This window comes from Nicotiana tomentosiformis, chromosome 3 (assembly GCF_000390325.3).
Source record: "Nicotiana tomentosiformis chromosome 3, ASM39032v3, whole genome shotgun sequence".
In the NCBI taxonomy this organism is placed as follows: domain Eukaryota; kingdom Viridiplantae; phylum Streptophyta; class Magnoliopsida; order Solanales; family Solanaceae; genus Nicotiana; species Nicotiana tomentosiformis.
The window spans coordinates 3,696,085-3,722,016 of record NC_090814.1 but is presented as its reverse complement, the minus strand read 5'-3'; the positions used below and the strand labels follow the sequence as shown (position 1 = coordinate 3,722,016).

At 36.1% G+C, this 25,932-nt stretch overlaps 5 protein-coding genes across 5 annotated transcripts; 1 reads left to right on the top strand and 4 right to left on the bottom strand.

Moving 5' to 3' along the window:
- Positions 1 to 3,873: 3,873 nt before the first annotated feature.
- LOC104114585 (myb-related protein 330-like) lies at positions 3,874 to 6,084 on the top strand. Its single transcript, XM_009625060.4, has 3 exons — positions 3,874 to 4,149; positions 4,444 to 4,573; positions 5,309 to 6,084. The coding sequence occupies exons 1-3, from the start codon at positions 4,017 to 4,019 to the stop codon at positions 5,871 to 5,873; spliced, it is 828 nt and encodes a 275-aa protein (XP_009623355.1). The 5' UTR covers positions 3,874 to 4,016; the 3' UTR covers positions 5,874 to 6,084.
- A 2,932-nt stretch (positions 6,085 to 9,016) lies between these two features.
- On the bottom strand, positions 9,017 to 9,727 carry LOC104114590 (uncharacterized). Its single transcript, XM_009625066.1, has one exon. It carries the CDS (start codon positions 9,725 to 9,727, stop codon positions 9,017 to 9,019), a length of 711 nt encoding a protein of 236 aa, XP_009623361.1.
- A 1,659-nt stretch (positions 9,728 to 11,386) lies between these two features.
- LOC138907283 (uncharacterized) lies at positions 11,387 to 12,172 on the bottom strand. The gene is made up of 2 exons (XM_070197874.1): positions 11,483 to 12,172; positions 11,387 to 11,440 (listed from the first exon to the last, which is right to left on the bottom strand). The coding sequence occupies exons 1-2, from the start codon at positions 12,170 to 12,172 to the stop codon at positions 11,387 to 11,389; spliced, it is 744 nt and encodes a 247-aa protein (XP_070053975.1).
- Positions 12,173 to 12,374: 202 nt separating this feature from the next.
- On the bottom strand, positions 12,375 to 13,280 carry LOC138907282 (uncharacterized). Its single transcript, XM_070197873.1, has one exon. It carries the CDS (start codon positions 13,278 to 13,280, stop codon positions 12,375 to 12,377), a length of 906 nt encoding a protein of 301 aa, XP_070053974.1.
- A 1,775-nt stretch (positions 13,281 to 15,055) lies between these two features.
- On the bottom strand, positions 15,056 to 23,567 carry LOC138907281 (uncharacterized). The gene is made up of 3 exons (XM_070197872.1): positions 23,273 to 23,567; positions 22,947 to 23,168; positions 15,056 to 15,261 (listed from the first exon to the last, which is right to left on the bottom strand). Exons 1-3 carry the CDS (start codon positions 23,565 to 23,567, stop codon positions 15,056 to 15,058), a joined length of 723 nt encoding a protein of 240 aa, XP_070053973.1.
- Positions 23,568 to 25,932: the final 2,365 nt, after the last annotated feature.

Sequence of the window (25,932 nt, the reverse complement as noted above, 5' to 3'; positions counted from 1 at the left end):
CTTGGACTTGCGTTATGACAGATTTACTGTCAACCATTTTGAAATCCAGAAATCTGGCGGCCACAAACTTCTTTAGTCCAACATCTTCAGTCTTGTACTTCTTTTCAAGAGCATTTCACAATTCTCTTGATGTTTTCATGACGCTATAAACATTATAGAAGCCGTCTTCCAAGCAACTTAAAATATAGTTTTTGCATAAGAAGTCAGAATGCTTCCATGCCTCAGTGACCACAAATTGCTTATTTTCAGGAGTTTCTTCTCCCATAACATTATAGAAGCCTCTTCCAAGCAACTTAAAATATAGTTTTTGCATAAGAAGTCAGAATGCTTCCATGCCTCAGTGACCACAAATCGCTCATTTTCAGGAGTTTCTTCTCCCATAACTGGAATGTCTTCGCTGATAAAGCGTTGTAAACTGAGTGTGGTCAGGTAGAAGAATATTTTCTGCTGCCAACGCTTAAAGTTCACACCAAAAAACTTTTCGAATTTTTCTGCCGGTGCCATCGCCGGTGCAGGAGTTGTGCGACTTGAAGACGCAGTTGCCATTGCAGCGGTAGTCCCAACAGAACCATTATGTTGTTCCGCCCTTGTTGTCATTTTTCTGTAAAAAAAATTGACAAACATAATTAGTACCTCGGTGAAGTTTTTATATCTTCAAACCAAATACAAGCAACCGAGTTTTTATATCTCGGATGAGTAGAAAGTCAGAAAGACTTTAATCTCAAACTGGAGTAAAAAATTCGAAGATTTTAATTTCCAAAACGGGAGTAGAAAATCAATAAGATTTTAGTCTCCCAAAATAGAATATAAGATGAATACAGAAATAAATATTAAATTCCTTAAGCTTGTTATCACTCTGTACAAAACCAGTAAATCAATAAACGCTAGTTTAAGGAAAAAATAAAGTAGAGAAAATTCTGAGCCCATAAGTTTCTTGTGTTTTCTTAAGGAATTTAATCCCCTCACAATGCCTAAGGTTGCGGATTAATTCCTCCTAGGATAGAACGGAATAACTATTCTGTGATAACGGTACTTCAAATCACAGAATTTCGGCGAACTCAAATGGCGGAGCAAATCACACAAAATGCTTACGTTTTGCTTTTGAATAACCAATGCAGTATGCAGAAAATTGAGGGGAGAGATTTTAGATTTTTCAGTGGTGGAAAATGAGGCTAAGCCTCTCTATTATTTATAGATAATGAAAGGGTGAGATGAAGATGTGCAATCCAAGAGGTGCCTCTTTCATTTCCCATTCACACCCCAATGAAAGGGTAGTACGAAGAGGTGCAATTCAAGAGGTGCCTCTTCAATTTTCTATTCACACCCAAGAGATGCCTCTTCCATTTCCCATTCACACTCCTTAATAAAAACGCAACAAAATCAAGGTAAGATCAGGAAGAAATTAAAGAAAAGAAAGGAAAAACAAAGAATACTACAGTGCACACTTGATTACTCAAAACTAAAGGGTCGTTTGGTTGGTGGAATAAGGGATAATAATCCCAGGGTAAAATATCGGATTTATCCCGCGTTTAGTTATGAGTTTTAGTTAGTCTCGAAATTATTTTATTCTTAAAATGGTAGGATTAGCTATCTCATATGTAAGGTGAGATAGCTAAACCCATGGGATATCACAATGCATGCGATATCATTTTCTATCTCATCCTGTAATGAGAGGTAGACCTACGTTATAAATAGATGGGTCACAAGTACACGAAAAGTTCGATAAAATTTCATGTGTTTATATATATATTTTTAAAATAAAAAAATAAAAAATAATGATATAGTAATAGTGACATCCTATATATAAAGCAAATTTTAGTTGAATGAAAAAGTGCAACTATGACCTTCAAATCCTAGATTTACTTCTGCCGGTAATAGAACGACCCTAACGGTATTTTAAACAAATAAAAAATGGGTATATTGTTAGCAAAACACTTGTATATGTGGTTTTTAAAGTTTTGAATAGTATTACTAGATGATAAATTCCTAAATTTATTTAAATCCAAGTACAAGTCCACTGCAAGGTTTGGTCAAGTAAATTATCGGTCGCTATATAATGCTCAAAGTTGAATGGACTGAATTTATTCTTTAAGGATTATTGTTTACCAACATTAAAATTATTAAGTAATTTAATAAACTCTGTCAACGGTCAAGCATTTCACTAATATAACTTTCTTGGAAGAGGTCGTAACTATTTAACAAAAAATAAAGTTTTTTTTTTGTTTCCTCCGGTGTCCGGTACTCGTATTGGAGCCAGACTATATTCGGATTCGTGCCGCGTAGGGCCCCATTCGGGGGGAAGCGCTCCCTACCAAAGATTTTTCCATACCCAGAACTCGAACTCAAGACCTCTGGTTAAAGGAAGAACAACTCCATCCGCTGTACTACATCCTTTGATGGTTAAAAAAAAATAAATTTTAAGCTGCTGCAAGGGCATTTGTACTTCCCATGAAGAGAAAAAGAAAACAGGGAAAAATGTTTTTCACTAAATTACCTTATTTTATTTGTCATTTTTGGTTCGCGAGGAAAGTGGAAACTTCAAAAATGTCCTACTTTTCCCCATGGGCTTCTTTTAAGTTGTTTGGGGAGAGGGAGTGGGGGAATTGGGTTGGATAATGGGTAAATTGAGTAAAACAAAATGGGAATGAGTCTTTATAATCATGTGCAGCCACGATGATGAAATAGTAATACAGAAGGAATATTGAAATTATTTTTGATGGTAAAAAGTTTTTTTTTTGTTGAGAAACCGGAAGAATAAAGGTATATTTAGCTCTTTTCCGTTTATTCATTGAAACGCTCATTATTTCCAAATAGGAGTAAGAGTATTATGCAGTTAAAATTTCTTCAATGACAAACACTAGAAAAGTCAAACTTTTTGTGAAAAATAAGCATAAATAAAGAGGATGAGAACAATATTATTAAAAATTATAGTGGAATGATAAGTATTTATATATTTTTAATTAGATATCTCGGATTCAAATTCTGGATATAAAATACTTCTTTTATCTCAAAATAATACTTTCTAGTCGATAAGAGGAAGTTATATGTAATTTTACAAGTTAATAAGCAATAATTTAATACACCAATAACCATACACGCCCTTCAAAGTACAAACGACCACATGATTGTCTACGTGGCAAATGTAAATCTAAGTTAGAACTTGGAGTGTATGTAAATAAGTGGGGCCAGTAGGATTGAGGCCCCACAGCAGAAGCATAAAAGACAACTCATCGTAAAAGTAAACCTACCTACCAAATCCAAGCCTATCTGTTAACCACTCTTCTCCTTTTTCTCACCAACTTGGTCAAATTCCTTTCTACCCCCCTCCCTTAGTCACGCCGCTAATTTATTTTTTAAAAAAAACACCACTCATATAGAATTTTTTAATAAAGACATTATAATATAGAGATTATAATGTAAATACTTTTATTTTATATTATTGGATTGTAATATGTTATTTACTTGCAGTCTAGTTTATCAAATTAATCTTCTTACGCCACAATTAATTATTGTGAACGAGAGTCTTGAAGTAACAGTAAAATAATTTTCGTGTGACTTAATCAAATATTCAAATTATGAAATCAATTATTAATACTTAAATTGGTGTAAGTTGATTATATCACACCCCTAAGAATAGAGTTCTTCCCGGAAGCATGCTTGAATGCGATATTTTATACAATTATTTGTTGTAAGTTCTTTAATTTAATAATATAAAAAAAATTATACACCACTGAACATGGAATTTTAACCAAAAAAGAAAAGCCCTTGGGTGTAGAAAAGGCAATAGTTCCAAACAATTGCAATCAAACTAATACCCCACTCCCCCACCCCCTCCCCACCCCCCAAAATATATATCTCTCCATTAGAAGTAGGACACAGAAATTAGTTTGAGTCTTATCACAAAGAAGAAGAAAAAATAGACAAGGGAGAGTACTTATCCAACTCTCTTTGTTTCTTTCTTTTCCATTTTTTTGCTCTGAAAAATCCAATTAATATAAAGTATTTGAAGGAATAGAATGGGACGTTCACCTTGTTGTGAGAAAGCTCATACAAACAAAGGAGCTTGGACTAAAGAAGAAGATCAACGCCTTGTTAATTATATTCGTTCTCATGGTGAAGGTTGTTGGCGTTCTCTCCCTAAACCTGCAGGTATTTTTTCCTTTTTTTTTTTTTTTTTTTTTTGAGTTTGGAGAAAGTAAATGGAAAAACTAATAAAACCCAACTTTTTATTCTCTTTCTAATTTCTTTATTTCTTTTCTTTTTTAAGTTTAAGTTTTGATTTTATTGTTCTTTCAATTATTATCATGAAATAGTACCTTCCCCACCAATTCATTTTAAAAGAAAAGAAATGTTTTTTAGAGTTAAGTAAATAAAAGGGACAAAAAATAGGTTTTTCAAGGATTGTGAAGATTTGATATTTACTGTTTCTTGGATATTCTTTAGGATTGCAAAGGTGTGGAAAGAGCTGCAGATTGAGGTGGATAAATTATCTAAGGCCTGATCTAAAAAGAGGGAATTTTACTGAAGAAGAAGATGAATTGATCATCAAACTCCATAGTTTGCTTGGAAACAAGTATGTTCACATTTATTAGTTTTAGTAATATATACTATAGTTTAGGTCAATTTAATATAGGTCACGGTTCGAGCCGTAACTAACAATTTAATATAGGTCACGGTTCGAGCCGTAAAATTAGTTACGGATCCTTGCATCAAAATAGACTGTTTGCAGCATATCACGTTCTTATATAATTCTTTGGAACGGGACCCTTTCGACCCTAGACGTCCTTTTGGGCTGTGACTCTTTCTCGAATACTCTGTGAACACAGAATATTTCGTGCATCGGACAAACTAACCAGTTTAGGTCAATCTAGTACTAATATCCTCCTATTTCTTTGTTCCATATATGGAATTAAGAAATTTTGTTTGGGTCTGTTTGGTAGCCGGGAAAGTGTGAATACTGTAATAGAAAGTCAAATTCTTCTTTCTCATTTGGGACCACTTGAAGAAAAGGAGAAAGAAACCTAAATCTTCCAGAATAAAAGTTAGGTTGTTAACTTTATTTTTATCATTATTTTGACTTATACTTATTTGATTTTATTTCGAGAAATTGGAAGAATTTATGTCGAAATTCACACGTAAAATTAATCAATCTAACTCTTATACTCTAAATCTGCCCCATAACTTGGAACATAAGGAGTAACATTTGATGTAATTGCATTTCATATTTTGAGTGAACAAGACTTAAAATCTTTTATATTTTTTAGTTTCTTAATATTTTTCTGATTTTTATTTTCCTTTTTGTCTATAGATGGTCTGTGATAGCTGGGAGATTACCAGGTAGAACTGATAATGAAATCAAGAATTATTGGAACACACACATTAAGAGAAAACTCATCAGCCGTGGCCTTGATCCACAAACCCACCGCCCACTCTCCACTACCACCGCCACTTCTACCGCCACTGCCACCTCCACCTCCACCGCCACCAAAAACATCTGCTTGGACATGAGAAACACCTCAGTAGCAGCAACCCCTTTATCTCTAAATGATCAAAACTCCACAAACTATTCATATTCATTTGAAGAAGAAACCAAATGCAGCAGTAGTACAACTGAGGAAAGACATGAGCCGTTAGAGGCGTCGGCGGCCGTTACGGAGAAAAGCTCCGGTGAAGTGATGATCAATCTTGAACTTTCAATTGGGCTTCCATTTCAGGCTATGGTGGCGCAACGGCGGCCGACGGTGGCACTACCGGTGGCAGCCACCGAGTTGGTGGAGAAAGCAGTGTGTTTGTGTTGGCAAATAGGATCTCAAAGTGGTCAGCAGTTTTGTGGTAAATGTCAAACCACAAATGGATTTTACAAATATTGCTGACTCCTGTTTTGGGATAAATTAGAGATTTTATTTTTAAAATTTTAGGTTTAGATATTAGTTTTTCTTTTTAAAATTATGCTTAAATTTTTGCCTCACAATTGTAAGCATCAAGCTATACCTTTTTAACTAGTTGTATATTCTGTGACAAACTTTCTTACTTTGAAATTAGTCGTACGAAATGGAAAATGTATTTTAATTTTCCAGTTTCTAATATTAATTCCATTTTTTTTTTGTGATTTTTTTCTTTGCTATGAAATCTTTCCAATTGCACCGATCATATATAGCCTTTTGGTCAAGTTAGAAAAATCAGTTTATTTTGAGAAGTTCTTTTTGTGTTTGGCTAATCACTTTAAAAAGTAATTTTGAGCAATAATTTGTGTTTGGCCAAACTTTTCAAAAAATGCTTTTAAGTATCAAATTACAAATAAGGACATGAATAGATTTACTTAATAGTTAATATTATAAGTAAATAAATAATTTTAAAAATTTATTATTACAGGCAATAATTAAATCTTTTTATTTTATTTCAATAAAATATGAAAATAAAATTAAAAAGTACTTTAATTCTTTTAATATTATTTAAATATATTAAAAATCATTCAGCAAATATAAAAGCATTCACCCCTAAAGTCACTATATATATTAGAAAACTATCCTAAAAATTAGAAGAAATACTTATACATTAATATCCTAAGTATTAGATTTAACGATTATTTTGGTATATACTTTTTTTTAAGGATATTTTTGGTAAGAAGAAAAGTCAAAACTGCTTCTGCTTTTGGGAAGAAACTACTTTTTTCTGTTTCTCAGACTGCTTCTGCTTCTTCCCAAAAATACTTTTTTCCCCCAAAAAACTTGGCAAACACCTTAAGTTAAAAAAAAAGAAGTGATTTTGGGAGAAAAAATACTTTTGGCCTTTGGAGAAGCTTGGCCAAACATGCTATTAATCTTTTAAAATCAGCTTATTTTGAGAAGTGATTTTGCTTTTGGTGATAAGCAGTTTGTGTTTGACTAATTAATTTGAAAATCACTTTTGAACAGTAGTTAGTGTTTGACAAAATTTTTAAAAACTGCTTCTAAATGTATTTTTCTCAAAAGTGCTTCTGAGAAAAGTGCTTTTAGAGAGAGCTATTTTTTTAAACTACTTCTTTTTCTCCTCAAAAGTATTTTGTTTTTTTTCTAAAAACTTGACTAAACATTTTAATTTTTTTTAAAAAATACTTTTGACCAATAAAAGTATTTTTGGCCAAAAAAAAAGAAGCTTGGCGAAAGAGGCTAATAACTCATACATCGGGTGCTGCGGTCAACCTCACAAGACTAGAGTTGATTTTGCCAAAAATGGTCCTGTGAAGCAAGTATTGACAATCCAGTTAAGTGACGTTTGATTGGGCAGTGAAAAATTAATTTTAACGTAACAAATTTAACATTGTAAACGAGGGGTGATCTTTTTTCGCACATCTTCACTCTTTTTCTCTTTTAAACTAGGAGGATTGGCGTTTGGCCAAGATATGATCTATCTCTTTCCTTGGTTGTAATGGAACTTTGATTTTATTTAGCGAGGAACCGTTTCACTCGGCGTCGAATGATCAAAGCTAAAAGCTTTAGGCATTTTTTGAACATGTTCAGCTTCCAAAATTCCTGGAGTCCTACGCTACGACATTATCACAAAAAGAGTTAACAATGGCCAAGACAGATTTGTTACGAAGAAATTTAAAAATGAATACAATAAATATACGAAGAAATTAAGAGGGTTAAACATCCAATATATACATATACATTTTAGTCCCTTAGCGATGCCTCTGGCTTCAGTACACTTGTTGAGGTAGATGCAATTTTATAGTACCGGCCTACCGGGTTCACGTGGACACAATACTTTCGACGCAGAATTTAAATTTTATATGTAGAAATTCATTAAAAAAATTGCAACAAAATGGTGTATCTGAATCTATTCTTTTAAAATCGAATTTCTTCGTGTCGGTGACTCACATCCAAATTCCGAACCTAACACAACAGTCTAATATCTTGTATATTACACTTCATTTTATTAAATTTCAGATAGGATTGCTTGATCATAAATAAATTGTTAGTATATTGGGTTGATATTGTAATAATAGAGGTGTTTTAGGCCTTGAGAAATTTTGGCAGAGTCACATGTGGGCTAATGCCCTCAACAGACATGGTCGGCTCTAAATTAATAGACTTGCTTCAGGTGGCTTTCTTTATTAGGTATTATTTAAATGTATCTATTAGGTGGAAAATTCATCCTGTCAAAGATGAAAACAAGAAAATAATAAGTGAAAGTACCTAAGAATTAAGGTTATATTTGTGGAAATATTTATAGGGGCAATCATCTAATTCATTGGAGTTTCTATTTTGAATTATAGGGTATTTTATTATTTTGAGAAAAATTAGCGCTTTAAGGTGTGGGGTATGACTGCGGGTTTACTTTGCCATGCAGTTTTTGTTACTATAAATTTTCATATCCCACTTAGAAAAGTATATAAAAAATTACAATCTAACTAAAAATGTATTCAGTAAAAGCTTTTTGGAGCCAAATTAAATGAAGTTACAAAATGCGTACGTTTAGAGGCATTCACGCATGATTTAACTGAAGTTTGAAGACAAGAGGGGTTGCTCTGATAATCAGCACCTTCTATCTACAATCTCAGGGTCGTGAGTTTGAGTTACCAAAGGAGCAATAATTTCAACAAAAGGGGATCAAATAGGAGTCAAAGAGAGGGGAATTTAAAAAGAAAAAACTGAAAGATATATGTAATTCAAACAAGAAAAGCCTAAAAGATAAAGGAACAAAATTGATGGACGCGTCTATCTTTGGTTTAAATCTAAGTTAGAAGTAGTTGATTATTGAAATGAATAGAAAAGTAGTTTTTTATAAGATATTTTTTTAATATAACTCGCAAAAATTATAATATATGTTCCGTATTATGTGTTTTTTTAATTTCTTACACGTTTTTAAGATAGATATTTAATATCTTTTTTTTTTTTGGTAATTAAGAAACTTTTATTTACCAGTAATATTTACAAGCTGTGATCAAGCTTAATCTGGACATAAGCCCCAGATTTTAGCCATTCAATTCACTGTCCTCAGTTCTAACTACTAAACTAATAGAAATGACATCTAACTATACATTAGGATAGTAGTTAAGTTCTATCAATCTTCGTTGTAGTCGCTGTTTACTAGCTCCTCGACCATGCACATCTTGTGTTATTACTTTGCTTAGCACTGCTTCTGATCGTTGTTCACCTTTGAAAATTCTGCCATTCCTCTCTTGCCATATATAGTACAGACTATCTGCCAGAATGAGTTTATACAGCTCAGCTGTTGTGCTCCTACCCTTATAATATCTTTCTGCCCACTCAATTTCATTAGTCCATGTCATTGCTTGCCTATGAATCCCTTGCCATCGCAGCATTGCTATCCATACTCTTGAAGAATAAGGACAGCTAAAGAACAAGTGATCCGTGGTTTCCTCCTCATTGTTACATAATGAACAGGTTGCATCTTCCACATAACCCCATCCCCTCAATCTGTCTTTAGTCAGTAGACTTCGATGTGCAGCTAGGAATACTGTAAAGATCCATTTTGGCAATCCAGCATTGTTGTACACCAGTTTCCTCCATGGCACTCTAGCAAATTCACCTTGAATCTTCACATACATAGTCTTAATGGAGAAGCTTCTTATTCCCTCTACATCCTCCTCTGTATAACCAACTTCCTCAAAATATTGTTTGGCTTTCAGAATCTTCTGTACCATCCAAGAAGCTTGCTTTGGCTCAATGCTCCACAGTGAATTCTGTTTCTTGTAGTACACATGTATCCATTGCACCCACATCTTATCTTTTTTCTTGCATAGATTCCATAGAAGTTTTCATATAGTTGCCTTATTCCATGCGTCTATATCAAGCAAATTTAAGCCACATGCTACTTTAGGCTTACATAAACTGTCCCATGATAATAAAGCTTTCTTTGATACTTCCACACCCCCAGTCCATAGAAATGTTCAACACACTCTTTCAATGAGTTGAATCAGTTTCTTTGGCAGCAAAAACACCTGAGACCAGAACACTTGGATAGAGAATAACACACTCTTAATTAACTGAATTCTTCCTGCATAGGACAGGAACTTTGATGTCCAAGATTGAATTCTCCCTAGCATATTTTCAAGTAGAGGCTGGCACTGCACCAATGATAATCTCTTAGAGCTGAGAGGCACTCCCAAGTACCTAACTGGTAATGTTCCTTTCACAAAGCCTAGAACTTGTAAAATCTCCTGTTGCTTGTCATCATGCACTCCACCAAAAATTATGGAGCTTTTATCAGCATTTGCCACTAACTCTGATGCCTTTGAAAACTTCTGAAAACACTGAAACAGTAGCTGAACAGATATAGCATCACCTCGACAGAACATCAATAAGTCATCAGCAAAGCTTAGTTGCACTATGTTCATTTTGCCACATTTAGGATGATAATTGAAGTTAGGGTCCCTCTTGAGAGTCTTCAATAATGTTGTCAGATACTCCATAGCCAATACAAATAGATAATGAGATAGTGGATCTCCCTGTCTCAATCCTTTCTTAGCTTGAAATGGCCTAGTAGGTTGCCCATTAATGATGATGGAATATGAGACTGTTGTTACACATCTCATAATCCATTGCACAAATCTCCCTGGCAACTGCAGATATGTTAACACTTGCTCTAAATAACCCCACTCAACTGAGTCATAAGCCTTCTTCATATCTATTTTCATCATGCATCTAGGAGAAACACCTTTTCTGCCATACCCTTTAACTAACTCATGACTAAGTATTATGTTATCATTTATCAGTCAACCAGGAACAAAAGCTGACTGACTTTTATCCACCAGCCCATCCATCACTCCTTGTAATCTATTAGTTAGGACCTTAGATATAAGCTTGTAAAGTAGTGTGCAACATGATATTGGCCTGTACTCAGTAATTTTAGAAGGATTTTTTACCTTAGGTACAAGTGTTACAGTTGTACAATTTATAGGCTGGTACATAGTTGAACTTGAGAAGAACTCCATTACTGCATCTGTAATTGTGTCTTCTACTACAGGCCAAGCTTTCTTGAAGAATAAAGCATTGAAACCATCACACCCAGGGGCTTTGTTGTCACTTATGCTTTTTAGAGCATGATATATCTCCTCCTTTGATACCTCTGTTATCAGTTGCAGTTGTTGCACTCTATTCACCATAGGACCATCTCTCATGACAGCTGGATTAATAGCAGGCAACTCATTTGCTGAGGAACCTAATAGTTGTTGGTAGAACCCTGTCACTTCCTCCTCAATTCCCTGCCTTGTTTGCACTGTATCCCCATTACACTTTATTAATCTTCTGATCTTGTTCTGACTGTATCTATTTTTCATATTTGCAAAGAAATGTGCTGTATTGGCATCACCTAGCTTTAACCATTTTACTCTTGACTTCTGCCTCATAATACTTTCCTCCACCCCTAACCATTTCTCCAACTATACTTTTATTTCTTTTTCTTCAGCTACTAGGGCCTCAGATTGACCAGGATCCTTCATTTGTTCTTGCAAAGCAATTAGTCATTGCCTACATACCTTGATCCGATCACCAACAATATTATACTCATTATTGTTTAACACCTTCATAGCCTGCTTCACTCTTTTTAGTTTCTGCCAGATATTCCTCATATTGTTTTGTTCCTGTGGCCTCTCCCATGCTTCACTTACTATCTTTATAAACTCATCATGTTCAGCTAGATGATTTAGAAATTTGAATGGTTTAAGACTACAATCTTCATCCTCCTCTAGTGCTATACTCAGTGGGGAATGGTCAGAACAATGTGGATCCATAATCCATACCTCTAAGTGTGGCATGGCCAGCATCCATTTAGCATTAATCAAAGCTCTATCAATCTTGCTATAAGTGTGTCCATTTGTCCATGTAAAGCTCCTTCCACTAGTTTTCATTTCTGTCAATCTAGTACTTTCAATAAACTCATTGAAGTCTCTGACCTCCAGTTCTTGCACAGGATTACCAATTGGTCTATCTTCCCCTGATCTAATGGCATTATAATCCCCCATTATCAACCATGGCCCTTGCTGTATAGAGTGTAATCTTGTCAGTTCACCCCACAGACTTTTTCTATCTTCCAAACTATGCAATCCATATACAACTGTAAAAGTGAACCTCATATCCAATCTCCTAACATAAACTGAAGTGTGTATAATTTGAAAAGTTCTACACAACTCTATGCAGTCTATTTCATTGAATCCCATAGCAATCATATTCTTCCTCTACTACTATATTCATAGTTGTCTAATCATGCCCATCCAGGTGTAATTTTCCTTATAATTTGCATAGCCTTCTGTTCTTTTATTTTATGCTCTAATAATGCAATCATATGTACTTTATTACTTTGAATGAACCACTTCACCTCTTTTTGTCTAGGGGCTTTATTTAAGCCCCTTATGTTCCAAGTTACTAGCTTCATACAGATATGAAAAGAGGTTGCATAGTCCCTTCCTGCCCATTATTACCTTGTTGTCTACTTGTTCCTTCCTCCATTTGTCTTGGCATTGCTAGCTGCAGTTTAGACTCTGTGAGAAGATTAAAGCAATTAAGCACATTGACTACATTAACTGGTTGCCTCTCTCTGCTTCTAGCTGCTGACTTTTCTATAACAGTCTGCCACACTTGTTCTTCATTTCCTTTCAGTGCTCCTATACCAGCACTAGCAACCAATGTACTAGTGCTAGCATTTCCTTCAATATTAGGCTCTATCAACTTTGATTTCTCCTTAACAACAGATTTCTGCACTTTGGGTACAAGTTTAGGTTGCCATTCCTGTTTCTGCTTTGCATTCTTAGCCTTCAGATTTAGTCCTAACTGCTCATCTACTTTGCATTTGTGGCCAACTTGCATACATTTAGTACAGAACTCAGGGACCCAATCATATGCTATTTCCTGAATAAACTCCCTCCTATTTGGATCAGTCACCTTGATGAACCTAGGCAACTCTTTAGTAACATCCATTTCCACCAATACTCTTGCATAGGAGATCATATAAACTTGAGTAGTACAAACATCAACATATAGAGGGATTCCCAAACCACTACTTATCCTACTTAGTGACCTATTTTCCCAGCAATTCAAAGGCAAATTAGGATATTTGACCCACACTGGTATAGTTTGAAGCACCTCTTTATTGATATCAAAATCAGCAGACCACATTTTGACAATGATAGGCTTGTTATTCAACATGTGAGGTCCTGAATACAGCACTTCATCCCTATCTTCAATAGAATTGAAACGAACCACAAAATATCCATTATTGTGAAAATACACCTTAGGCTTTGCTACAAAGTTCCATACTGAAGCAATGTACCTTTCCATGGAACCTATTGTTGGACTTTCTCTAACAACATACAGAATTAACGCTTGCTTCTAGTTCTGAGTCTCCTTCTCAATTTCTTCCTTGCAGAGTTCCACAATCACCTCACCATTTTTGATAGTTGGTGCAATAAAACTCAGATCCATGCCTTTTGCTGTAAAATTCGATCCCACGAATAGATTTGCCCACTGTTTCTGCCCTTTATCAGCCTCTACAGGAGGCAAATTCACTTGAGATTGAGTTATCTCTGCTGTAGTCCTTTTCCCCCCCAGTTCACCAGTAATTGGTACAGAACTCTTACCAGTTGTCACATTTTTGCATACATTAGGGCTTGCATGTATCATCGGACCATCAACAACTACTTTACCACTATGATTGCCCTTATCTAGTGGAGTTTTCATACCTTCCTTCGTGATTGACAATGGCGGCCACTGTTCCATTGGAGCTTCCCCTTGATCTCTAACCATATTGCTCTCATTCCTCAGAATTGGAGTGTTTGTTCCTGCGTAATCAGTTACTTGGCTCGTGGTTGTAATTCTCTTCGGTCGTCCCCTCCCCATGTCAGTTGGCGTATGTTAGCACATGCACTCTAACGTGCGCTGGATGGATAGTGCGGCATAAATCAAAAAGATAAATCTTATTAGCTGTGAGCTCTTTAGCAAGGAGCATCTCTGTTCTATCTTGATATTTAATATCTTTAATCATAATAATATTGATCTAAACTATTTTTTTCCCCTTAAACATCTCATATTGAAACCATATTTACTTTGTCAAAAGAATTTGTCAAAAGACTAATATTTGAGACCGAAGAGAATAACTATCTTCAAATAGAAAATTGAAATATTCTTTGCTTTATTAGTATTCTCAAGGCTCTATTATCTAATAATTGAGTTTGTACACTGCAGTTTCGGCAAAGGCTATTACGTATAGTTGAAAATGGCGTCCCTTAAATTACATGGCTTTTTGGGTTGTAAAAGGCACATTTAACATAAATCCTGCATGAAAATTGCAAAGTGCCACAGATTTCTTTTTTCTTTGGTATTAGTCAAATTACGAAAATTCCTTCGATGTTTTTTCTTCAAAACAGTTATGACCCTTAATTGAAATTTCAAATTTGATCTAGGAATAATTTTTTTATATTTTTAATAGAGAACGTTTTGCCCTTTGGTCGATTTATGACACGAATCTGAATTATTCAGGATAACAACAACAATAATGACCCAATAAAATCTCACAAATGAGGTCTGGGGAGGGTAATGTATACGCATACCTTATCCCTACCCGAATGGAGTAGAGATGCTGTTTTCGATAGATCCCCGACTCAAGAAAACGGAAAAGACGAGAAGAGACAATATATTAGTACCATCAACAGAAACCATAGAAATAGTAACATCATCATAAGAACTAGAAAATAGATGAAATGCAATAACAAAAACTAGTAAATAAGGCCCGGTGCTATAAAATATGGAAGAATAGTGTGAACACAACATTAACCACTAGCAGTCTAAGACCAATACTATCAAACTCGCCTCACCCCCAATACGAGGTAGAAAAAAAGAAGCTCGACTACCTCCTAACTTACAACCCTAATGCTCGACCTCCACACCTTCCTATCGAGGGCCATGTTCTCGAAAATTTGTAGCCACTCTATGTCCTGCCTGATCACATCTCCCCAATACTTCTTAGGCAGCCCTCTACCTCTTCTCGTACCCGCCAAAGCCAACCGCTCGCACCTCCTCACCGGAGCATTAGAGCTTCTCCTCCGCACGTTCCCAAACTATCTAAGCCTTGCTTCCCGCATCTTGTCATCCATAGGAGTCACGCCCACCTTCTCCCGAATATCTTCATTCCTAATCTTATCCATCTTGGTGTTCCCGCACATCCACCTCAACATCCTCATTTCTGCTACTTTCATCTTCTGGATACGAGAGTTCTTAACTGGCCAACACTCTGCCCCATACAATATGTCCGGTCTAACCACCGCTATATAAAGCTTACCTTTGAGTATCAGTGACACTTTTTTGTCACACAAGTCTCAAAATTCTAACCTCAATTTAATCCACCCACCTATATACGGTGTATGACGTCCTCGTCGATCTCTCTGTCCCCCTTGGATAATGTAACGATCCGACCGGTCGTTTTGAGCATTTGCACTTCGCTTGTTAGTTTACATGCATGAGTAGCTCCGTATGAGGTATTTTGACTTATGTGAATCGTCGGTTTTGGCTTTCAGGTTATTCAGAATTGAATTGAAAGAATGAATTTTATTGTTGAAACTTTAAATTGGGAGAGTTGACCAAGTTTGACTTTTTGTGAATTTGAACTCGGAACAGAGTTTTGATGGTCCCGGTAGGTCTGTTGAGTGATTTTGGACTTAGGAGCGCGTCCAGATTGTGATTTGGAGGTCCGTAGTGTAATTTGGCTTGAAGTGGCGGAAGTTGAATTTTTGAAAAGTTTGACCGGGAGTGCACTTTTTGATATCGGGGTCAGATTCCGATTCTGGAAGTTGGAGCAGGTCCGTAATGTCGAATGTGACTTGTGTGCAAAATTTGAGGTCAATCGGATGTGATTTGATAGGTTTCGGCATCGGTTGTGGAAGTTTGAAGTTTCAAAGTTCATTGATTTTGAGTTGAGGTGCGATTCGTCATTTCGATGTTGTTATGTGTGTTTTGAGGTCTCGAGTAGGTCCGTGTTATGCTATAGGACTTGTTGGTATGTTAGGACGGGGTCCCGAAGGGCTCGAGCGTATTTCAGATCGATTTCAGATCATTTTCCTTCATTTTTTCACTGTTGTGTTCTGCTGGTTTCTGGTGTCTCAGTCCTTCATCGCGTTCGCGTATCAATTATCGCGAATGCGTAGTGTATTCCGATGGAAGCAGCAAATCGTTCTTCGCGATCGTGTGAAGTATGTCCCGCACTCGCGTAAAGTTGGGGCAAATCTTCTTCGCGTTCCTGTATGGAGGATCGCGTTCGTGTAGTGATAAGGTTGGCAGCTGAAGCATTCTTCTATGCGATCGCGGAAGGTGAGTCGCGTTCGCGAAACCTTGGCAGCAGTGGTCATCACATTAGCGTGGGGTGTATTGGGAACGCGTAGAGTCTTTTGTGGCAGTGTGTGTTCGCGAAAGAGGGGGCCTGGGCATATTATAAAGTACTCTATTTCGAGGGTTTCAGCCATTTTTGCATTTTGGAGCTATGGAGCTCGGATTGAGGCGATTCTTGAGGCAATTTTCACCATGTGAACTGGGGTAAGTGTCCTCTACTCATTTTTAATTTTATATCATGAATCTATCTTCGTTTTCGGCATTTGATTGAGGGATCCAAAAGAGAAATTTGGGGGGTTTTAGCCTAAAGTTTCATAATGTGAATTTTTGAGTTTTGAGCATCGATTCAAAGTCGGAATTGAGTGAAACTAGTATGGCTGGACTCGTAATTGAATGGGTTGTCGGATTTTATAAGTTGTATAGGGTTCCGAGGTACGGGCCCGGGTGTGAGTTTTGATTAAGGATTTGATCTTTATCATTTGGAATTGTTTCCTTGGGCTTTATTTGATGTATTTGAGTTGCTTTTGGCTAGTTTTGAGCCGTTCGGATGTCGCTACGCGCGTGATGGCATTTTTGGAGCTTGGCTTAGCTTGCTCGGTATTGGAATTTTCTTGTTCGAGGTAAGTAACTCTTCTTATCTTGGAGCTGAGGGTATGAACCCTGAATATACGTGTAATGTGTTTGATTTTGAGGTGACGCACATGCTAGGTGACGGACGTGTGGGCGTGCACCGTATGAACTGTGATTTTTGTTATTTCTTTGGTACTGTGTAGTTACCTGAACTTGTCTGAAATCATGAAATCTCTACGTACTAGAGTTATCGAACTGTGATTATGTTAGAAACTATGCCTAGGCTACATGCTTATCCTGTTGGGACCCACTAAGGTCATTTATATTGTTGAGTAATCTGCTTTCATTGCATTACATACTCTGTCATACGCATTCACATGCATATTATATCTTAGTCTCTGTTGTTATTTATTGATGCATCATATCATTGTTTTCAGACTGGTATCATGACATTGTGAGCCCGAGAGACTGTAGAGATTGATGACTGAGTGAGGCCGATGGCCTAATTGTGAGGATGATTATGGGATCAGGCTGTGTTGATACCCAATTTTGCCCTCATATTTTTTCAAATAATATATATACTTTTAAAATACTATTTTTGCATCATTATTTAGCTTACAAATCTATACAAGCACTTTTTATAATTTTTTATGCTCTTTAGAGCTTTAAAATTAATTTTCTTGCATTTAAATTACATAAATATTTAGTAATTATCCCTTTGAATTATTTGTGATGACTTAATCATCCAAAATTACTATTTTGTATCCTCATATATGTCTCATAATATTTTTACTTCATTTTTTATATATAATTACATTAGCATTTTAAAGCTATTTGCACAATCTTGCAATAATAGCCTATATTCATATACAAATGCTCCTTATTTATATTATTGGCATCAAAATAGTATTTTTATATTTTTATAATGCTAAATCATTATTTTAAATTATTTTAGTACATAAAAATATTTTTATTCATTTACTAATTATTTTTATAAATTATTTTGATAAATTATGTGTGTTTAAAAGGCTGGCCCAATTTTTAAACCAATTTTCGGACTAAAAAATGGCCCAACACCTTAGCCCAGTAACCACAACCCAAAGTCAAACGATCCATTTACAAGACCCGGTCGGTACCTATTTTAATTAACCCGCCCCGTTCATTTTAAATCCCAGTCGTTGATCTTTCAAGATCAACGACCTTTATTTATTTCCCTTATTTTAATTACCCACCCAACCCTAATCCTCTCATTCTCTTTAACCCGCCGCTCTAAAATTCTCTCTTCTCCTCTCCACAGAAACCCTAGCCACCCTCTCAAATCTCTCCAAATCCGTCTCAACCATGGATTCTCTCCATGATTTCCTTACTTTTTGTGTGTTATCTCGTTATTTTCTACAAAACTATGATATCACCTAGTACTTGCCTAAACATGGCAAGTATTATCTCTCAGAATCCGGCCATTCAACTTCAATCACTTGAATCTGGACAGTATTTAGTCCATATACATCATGACCAGGCTATATGGGTTCGATTAGCCAAGATTTTCGGCCAATTTCCGATTTCTGTCAACTAGGGTTTATCTATTTTTTTTCCTAATCCGATATTTATTGATTCTGCATGTTATTACTTCCTTATTTATATTTTAATTTACAGTGTTTCCTTGTTTACTTGTTCGATTTCTGTCACTATATAAACCCCTCCCTATTCCCCTTTGAGATAGACCTGAATCGATATACTTTCACTAAAAATTAGAGCTGAATCGATATACTTTCACTAAAAATTAGAGCTTTGTTCTGTGATTCCCTCATTCTCTTATTTTGTACTTTGTTGTTGGCCGACTGAAAGCCAAGGCCACTGAGATTCTATTATTCGAACTTTCTCTTGGTGCGAGCATTGCCCGGGGGTCTTTCAAAGCTCTTGAGAACTTTGACACATTGAGATTCTGGGTTCTTGTGGATTTTTTATTCTTTATTGTTGTCCGTTTAACTGGTAAGTCGCTTGACCTTTTGCAAATTTATTTTTATGTGTCTCTGATTTGCATGTGCTCTCGTTTCTGAAATCTATGGCTTAATGTATTTCTGGGCTACTTTATGCACAACTCTGTTAGTTTTACACTCGTTTTAAATCTCTTTAATATTTAACTTCTCCTAATGCTGCTAGTTCTGAGATTGTCTATGTCTAACTTGGATAATCTGAACCCTCCTAAGCTCGTTTAGCTAGTGTATTGAGGCCTGAATGTTCATGAATATACTTACCTGCTTTGTCCTGAATCTCTGTAATGAATGTCTCACATCTGTAATAACCCGTGTTAAGACCTTCACTGTTAACTATGACTTGTTTCCCTGCTATTGTGTTACTTAGCATGCTCACTTGATCCTATACTCCTTTAGTGATTGCTTGAGGTTTTAGAACAGTTATCTCAACTTGTTTTCCCTACAATGTTTGAACCGTTTTGTTTTATGATATTAGGATGAATCCCTGGCATAACTTGGACTTTCTCTAGTTAATTAGTCTACTGTGTCAATAGCCGAATGCCTACATTTGCTATTTGACATGTGTTTACTTTCCCACTCTGTTCTGAATCTCTGTAATGATAGTCTTGCATATGTAATATGTTCTAATCTGTACTAAGACCTTTTCTATCAACTATGATCTACTCCCTCACAACATGTTTCTGTTTTGCTTAGTTTTATATCCTTAATGATTGTTTGAAACCTTTAGAATGTCCATCTTAGTTTGTGTTTCCATATCATGTTTGACATAATTAGGACCTTTAGGCTTCAAATCTCTAAGTGAGTGCCTTACTTAAACTTGTTTGGTATTATGCACCCGTGTATGATAACTTTTGTCAATCCTGCAAACTTGTTTCTCCCCTAACTCTTTCAATATGTGACCTGCTTGATTAGCTGCTCTGTATGCTCAACTTTGCTATGGCTACTTTAAGCTATAAGTGCATTTCCTCAACTTCTGTCCCTTAACCGTTGTCTATTCTCTCTCATTTGTTACCTACGCTATTCTGAACCTATCATTCTTGGCCGGCTGAAAGCCAAGGCCACCAAGACTCTTGCTACTGACCTCCCTAGTGTGAGCACTGCTCGGGGTCCATTTGAGACTCTTGTGAACTCTGACACACTAGGATTTGGGGTCTTTAAGCCACTTTCTCTACTACTGAGACCTGAACTACCCCACTCAATTCCTTCTTCCTATTGTCTAACGAACATGTAAGCTGGTTGGTTTAAGTGATTTAATGCCTGGGTAATATGGTTGATCTATGGTTGTGTGATTTGGCTTTGAGCTCTTCTATGGATTCTGAGTTGTGCTGATGAATATGGTTCCTTGTTGAAAATCTGGGTATACCACGGGAGAATTGTTGAAGGCCCAGCAGTTATGGGTATTTCTTTTGGGCCTGCTGTGGGCCTACTGTCATTATTTGTATAATATTTGTAATCATATTCATTATTGGTCCTGTAATAATTTTGTAATAAACAATTGGGGTGTTAGTAAAAACGGGGGATGGGTAAATTCTGATGTTTGCATGCAAGGGTAGAAAATATGCCTATAGGATTCAATGATTCATCTGCTATATATGCCATTCAATCTCTATGTGCACAGTAGAAATCATGGCATTTTGAGAAGCACACACTCACACTACTTGTCTACTAGCAACGCATGAGTTCAAATGCTTCAATTACCCCTGCTGCTACATGTTATTAGAAAACCTGCCCATAGGAAATAAATATCATTGAATTTTCCTTCAATTTGCATCGCTGCAGCATATCCACTAGAAATTATGCATATAGGATTTTAATCATTTCATTCGGTACTGTATCACACTGTTCACCTAGAAAACATGCCTATAAGGTTAAAGTATAACAATAGAATTGGTTCCAAAATCGCCAATTGTTAGAGATCCTGCCTATAGGGTATTACTACTCGCCAAAAAATGTTAATTTTCTAAACGTTGTTTGCTGCTCGAAAAGCATGAATAATTCTGGGCTTTCCTCCAATAGATTTCATTGTCACTTAGTGCGTAAATCACCTAGACACAACATTTATAGGTTAAATAACTGGAAATATGCAATCTCAAATCAACATGCAACAATCGTATAATTATTTGGAGATAAGCAGCGCCTAGCCTCTGAAATTGCTTGTATGTTTTAATGCATAGTCACATAGAAATCATGTCTATAGGGCTTAAGGTTCTTAATTCTGAAATGGCCTAACATGAAAACCCGTTTCGCGTGCATTTGTTGCTTAAGCGTGGAGGCTAACTTGAGCCCTTAACTGCCCATATTCGAAGTCCAATATGTGTTTTATATGTCGCCTAGTTTTGACATTTCTGAGCCACATAAGTAAGGTCTAGAACCACCCTAGTAGAGGTCCAATACCTCCTGGACCATAGGAATGGGACGGGTAGAGCAGCATAGAGCACAACTTAGAATTGAATTAGCGCGCTTCAGGTAAACAACTTTAACATAGTAATCGGGTAGTAGGAGATGATAGTCTGTGCCCGCTGAATAATATGAGTAACTCCCCATCTCAAGGGAGTTACAAAGTATTATTTATGTTGCACAAGGTGATCCTTTAGGCTAAAAAACTTAGGACCCCCTCCCCCTCTTTTATATGTTGTTGTTAGATCCAAATAGTTGTATCCTATATTCGTACTAAGATCTGTACTAATCATGTTTGTAATGAAATTCTTTGACCTTTACATTCGCTTTGTTTATTTGATCACTTAGCCTAATTGTAATCCACATAATCTTAAGTTCGGCCGGGACCCATAATTGTGGATCTCGAAGAGTGCCTAACACCTTCTCTTTGAGGTAATTTGAGCCCTTACCCGAACTTTGGTGACGCTAACTAGTTAAAACAGAGTCATTTGCAAATAGGTGCCCTAACGCACCTTAAAAATCATTAGGTGACGACTCTTCTCTTTTAATACCTCCTTTAAAAGAGTTGTCACACGTCGAGGCCCACTTTCGCCAGAAAATGGGGCATGACAGGCTGCACGCCGCAGCGGGTCAGATTGTCTTACTATAGTACGTGAGTTGTCAGTGCGAGTTGTCCGTGCGATTCCAGATATTGATATTATGGCACATGAGTTATCTGTGCAGCACGTGAGTTATCCGTGCGGATTATGGCGCTTGGGCTATGGGAGCCCCTCCGGAGTCTGCACACCCCCAGTGAGCATAGGTACCTACTGAGTACGAGTGGCGAGTGCCGAGTGCCGAGTGCCGAGTGTTGAGTGACTGGGAGGACAGAGTGAATTGATACTCTGAAAGTATGCATATGATCTTTATCACTGATTTGCATCGCATTTGGCATGCGCACTTGACATATGGACATAGAGAAATATCTTACTTATTGTCAAAAGGAATTTTTTGGGAAAAATCACAGTTTTCAAACTTACTCGTATTTTTTTTTTGGTAAAAGATTTGGGTTTTCACTGAGATACTTGAAAAGAAATGCCTATTTTTCTGGAACTGTGAACGAACTGAGCATTTTATTTCTGAGATACCTCTTTTGTTACTTGTACTATGCTGTTATGAACTGTTGTGGAATATTGGTGTTGGACCTGACCTTTGTGTTAGCTCGTCATTACTTTCAACCTAAGGTTAGGTTCTTTACTTATTGAGTACATGGGGTCGGTTGTACTCATACTACACTTCTGCACCTTGCGTGCAGATACTGACTGCTGATGTTGCTGTGTTCGATGGGAGATGGATTTGAAGATATACCTGCGTCCCGATTGTAGCTTTCTCTTGTTCATCGTAGCCTTAGATCTATAAAACTCTGTCAATATATTTTTCAAACAGATGATATATTTACTTCATTTTCGCTTTGTAAACTCTATTCTTAGAAGCTCATGATTTGTACTACGAGTTCTTGAGGAAATGTATTAGTTTCATATATTTTCTTTTAATTAATTGCCTTATTAAATTTTATTGAAATTGGATAGTTGATAATTGGCTTACCTAGTGGGTTGGGTTAGGTGCCATCATGACTAGTTGGATTTTGGATCGTGATAGATAATCGATCCAAGGTACTTGAAACTACCTCTCTTGGGGATGACTTGTGATCCAAGCCTCATGTCCATGCCCACTTCCCTCGACTCAACGCTGAACTTGTACTCCAGGTATTCAGTCTTAGTCCTGCTCAACTTGAAATCCTTTGACTCAAGGGGCTGTCTCCAAACCTCCAACCTCTCGTTAACACTGCCTCGCATCTCGTCAATCAGAACTATGTCATAAGCGAATAACATACACCATGGCATCTCCCCTTGAATATGGTGTGTCAGTGCGTCCATCACATGGCAAATAAGAACGGGTTGAGCGCAGATCCTTCGTGTAACTCTATAACAACCAGGAAATGCTTCGAGTCACCTTCCACTGTCCTAACCCGAGTTTTAGCTCCATCATACATGTCCTTGAGCGCTCTAATGTAAGCTACCGGTACACCTTTTGCCTCCAGGCATCTCGAGAGAACCTCCCTAGGAACTTTATCATATGCTTTCTCCAGGTCAATAAACACCATGTGCAGACCCTTCTTCCTATCCCTGTATTGTTCCACCAATTTTCTAATAAGGTGGATAGCTTCCGTAGTCAAACAACCCAGCATGAACCCGAACTGATTGTGGGATATAGGCATAATCCTCCTCACCCTCACTTCCACCACCATCTCCCAAACTTTCATAGTATGACTAAGTAACTTGATACCCCTATAGTTACAACACTGGATATCACCTTTGTTCTTGTATAACGGTACCACCGTACTCCACCTATGCTTATCCGGCATCCTCTTCGTCGTAAAAATAATATTAAACATCCTAGTCAGCCTCTCCAAGTGTGCTCTACCCACACATCTCCAAAATTCAACCGGAACTGGCCTGGTTGCTCTGCCCCTACTCATCTTATGCATAGCCCCCACGACCTCCTCAACCTTAATGCGCCTATAATACCTAAAGTCTCGGAGACTCTCCGAAAGCCCCAGATCACCTAGCACAATATCCCAGTCTCCCTCTTTATTCAGAAGTCCATGAAAGTAAGTTTGCCATCTCTGCTTAATCTGAGCCTCCCCATCAATACTCTACCGTCCTCGTCTTCATTCGGGATCCAAAGCAAATATTGAATATCGAATGGGAACAAAAAAATTATTGTTCTTCTAATTTTTATTTCTTTTTAAGTTTTTGTTTATATAACTTTGTTTTCAAAACATCTTATAGGGGACGATTATCGTGATCAACTTTGGAAAGTTGAGACCCAGTCAAAACACTAGCTCCTTAACTAATTTTCTTTGGTTTTTACACGGCGTGAAACTGAATTAGTCGAGACTTCAAAACAAATATTAAACACCGGGTGGGAAGTAAAAAAATATATTTTTCTTCTAATTTTATTTCATTTGAAGTTATTATTTATATAACCTTTGTTATAAAAACATCTTAGAGTGGACAATTATCGTGATCAAGATTCAGTCAAAACTTTAGCCCCTTAATTAATTGTGAAAACAACAATTTTTATTTCCTTTCTTCATTGCTCTTTTTCCTAATCAGGAACCCGTTCCAACCAAAATAAAAATAAAAATGGCAACTCCTCTTTGATTGGCCTGAAAAATAATCCTATCTTTTCGAAAAGATTTTTTTTCTTAGTTTGGTTTTTATTACAATATTGGGTACGAAACTATTAAGAGTAGGTCATAATTAGATAATGGAATATATTGACTTTATGAAAGATCATATCTTGACAAGCTTTTGACCCAACCAAATCTAATCTAGACGAATATTTCCACCCCCAAAAGGTTATAAACATTCTATTCTGACTAGCACAAAAAACACATGATTTTTAGTATCAATTGACTATGATGGAAGGGAAATGCTCTAGAATATATATGTATATAAATTGTTAGGTAGTCACTCACTTTGTATATTGATTTGATGCTCTAAAGTGGAAAAAAGTTTATTTGGAGCTAGAGGCGTGACGTGAGCATCACTATTTTATTCAACCAATGTTATGTAAAGATTTTTAATGTTTAGGGTGTCAAGTTATTTATAATTTTTAAGATATACACATATATAAATATATAAGATTTTTACTGAAATTTACGGAGTCCGATGATCCGTCAATATCACACGTAGGTTCGTCTCTGCTTGGAGCGTGATGCATTAATTAGAATGATGACAATCTTTACACTTGTTATTATATCGATCAGTGTAGGGACAAATTAGTGTAAGGTCTATTCTAGATGAGGAAATCAAAGGAATGAGCATATATACCGGGGTAGTGTGCTTTTTAAAAATATATGTGGTATTTAGTCAATTTACTCACATTTTGACTATTTTAATAGTTACTATTGCTATCTTTTGCTAGTAAAATATTACCAAATAATTCTATTCATCAAGGCTATTGGAGATAATTAAACCTATAGAAATAAGAATAAAAAGTTATTATTTACTGCAGGTGTAATTTATATCAAATTAATAGGTGCATGACATGTAAACGTATAGACTCATCACACTTAATCACAATTGATTAAGACATATTTTAACCTAATAAAATCACTTAATTTATGAATTATTTTATGCGGGACAAAATGTAAAATAAGAACACATATACTAATTAATAATGCAGTAATTAAAAGGATAAAGACAAAATTACCCTCACTACATCTATATTTTTAATGATTGAATATGTTTATATTGAATCTTTTCCTTCCCATCGAAGTATGTAGATTCTGAAAATTGTGGCCCATTTATGCGTAAGAATAATTGGATGCATGTTTTCTATTAACTAAATACTTCTGAATAAGTCATAAAAAATACCAAGCCAAAAGGTTGTGTATAAGCTTGCAATATTTAAGCTTTAATTAAATTATAACTATATGACAGCACAAGAAAACGCGAGGGAAGATTCATACCAATTTCAGCAATTAATGGCCTAAAGTCAAATCTTGATGAGAGGTCATAATATATTTTAAATAATTCTTTATATAGTTTTATTTGAAGTATATTTTTAAACTTTTTGAGATGCAAAGTTATTATGGTAATAAT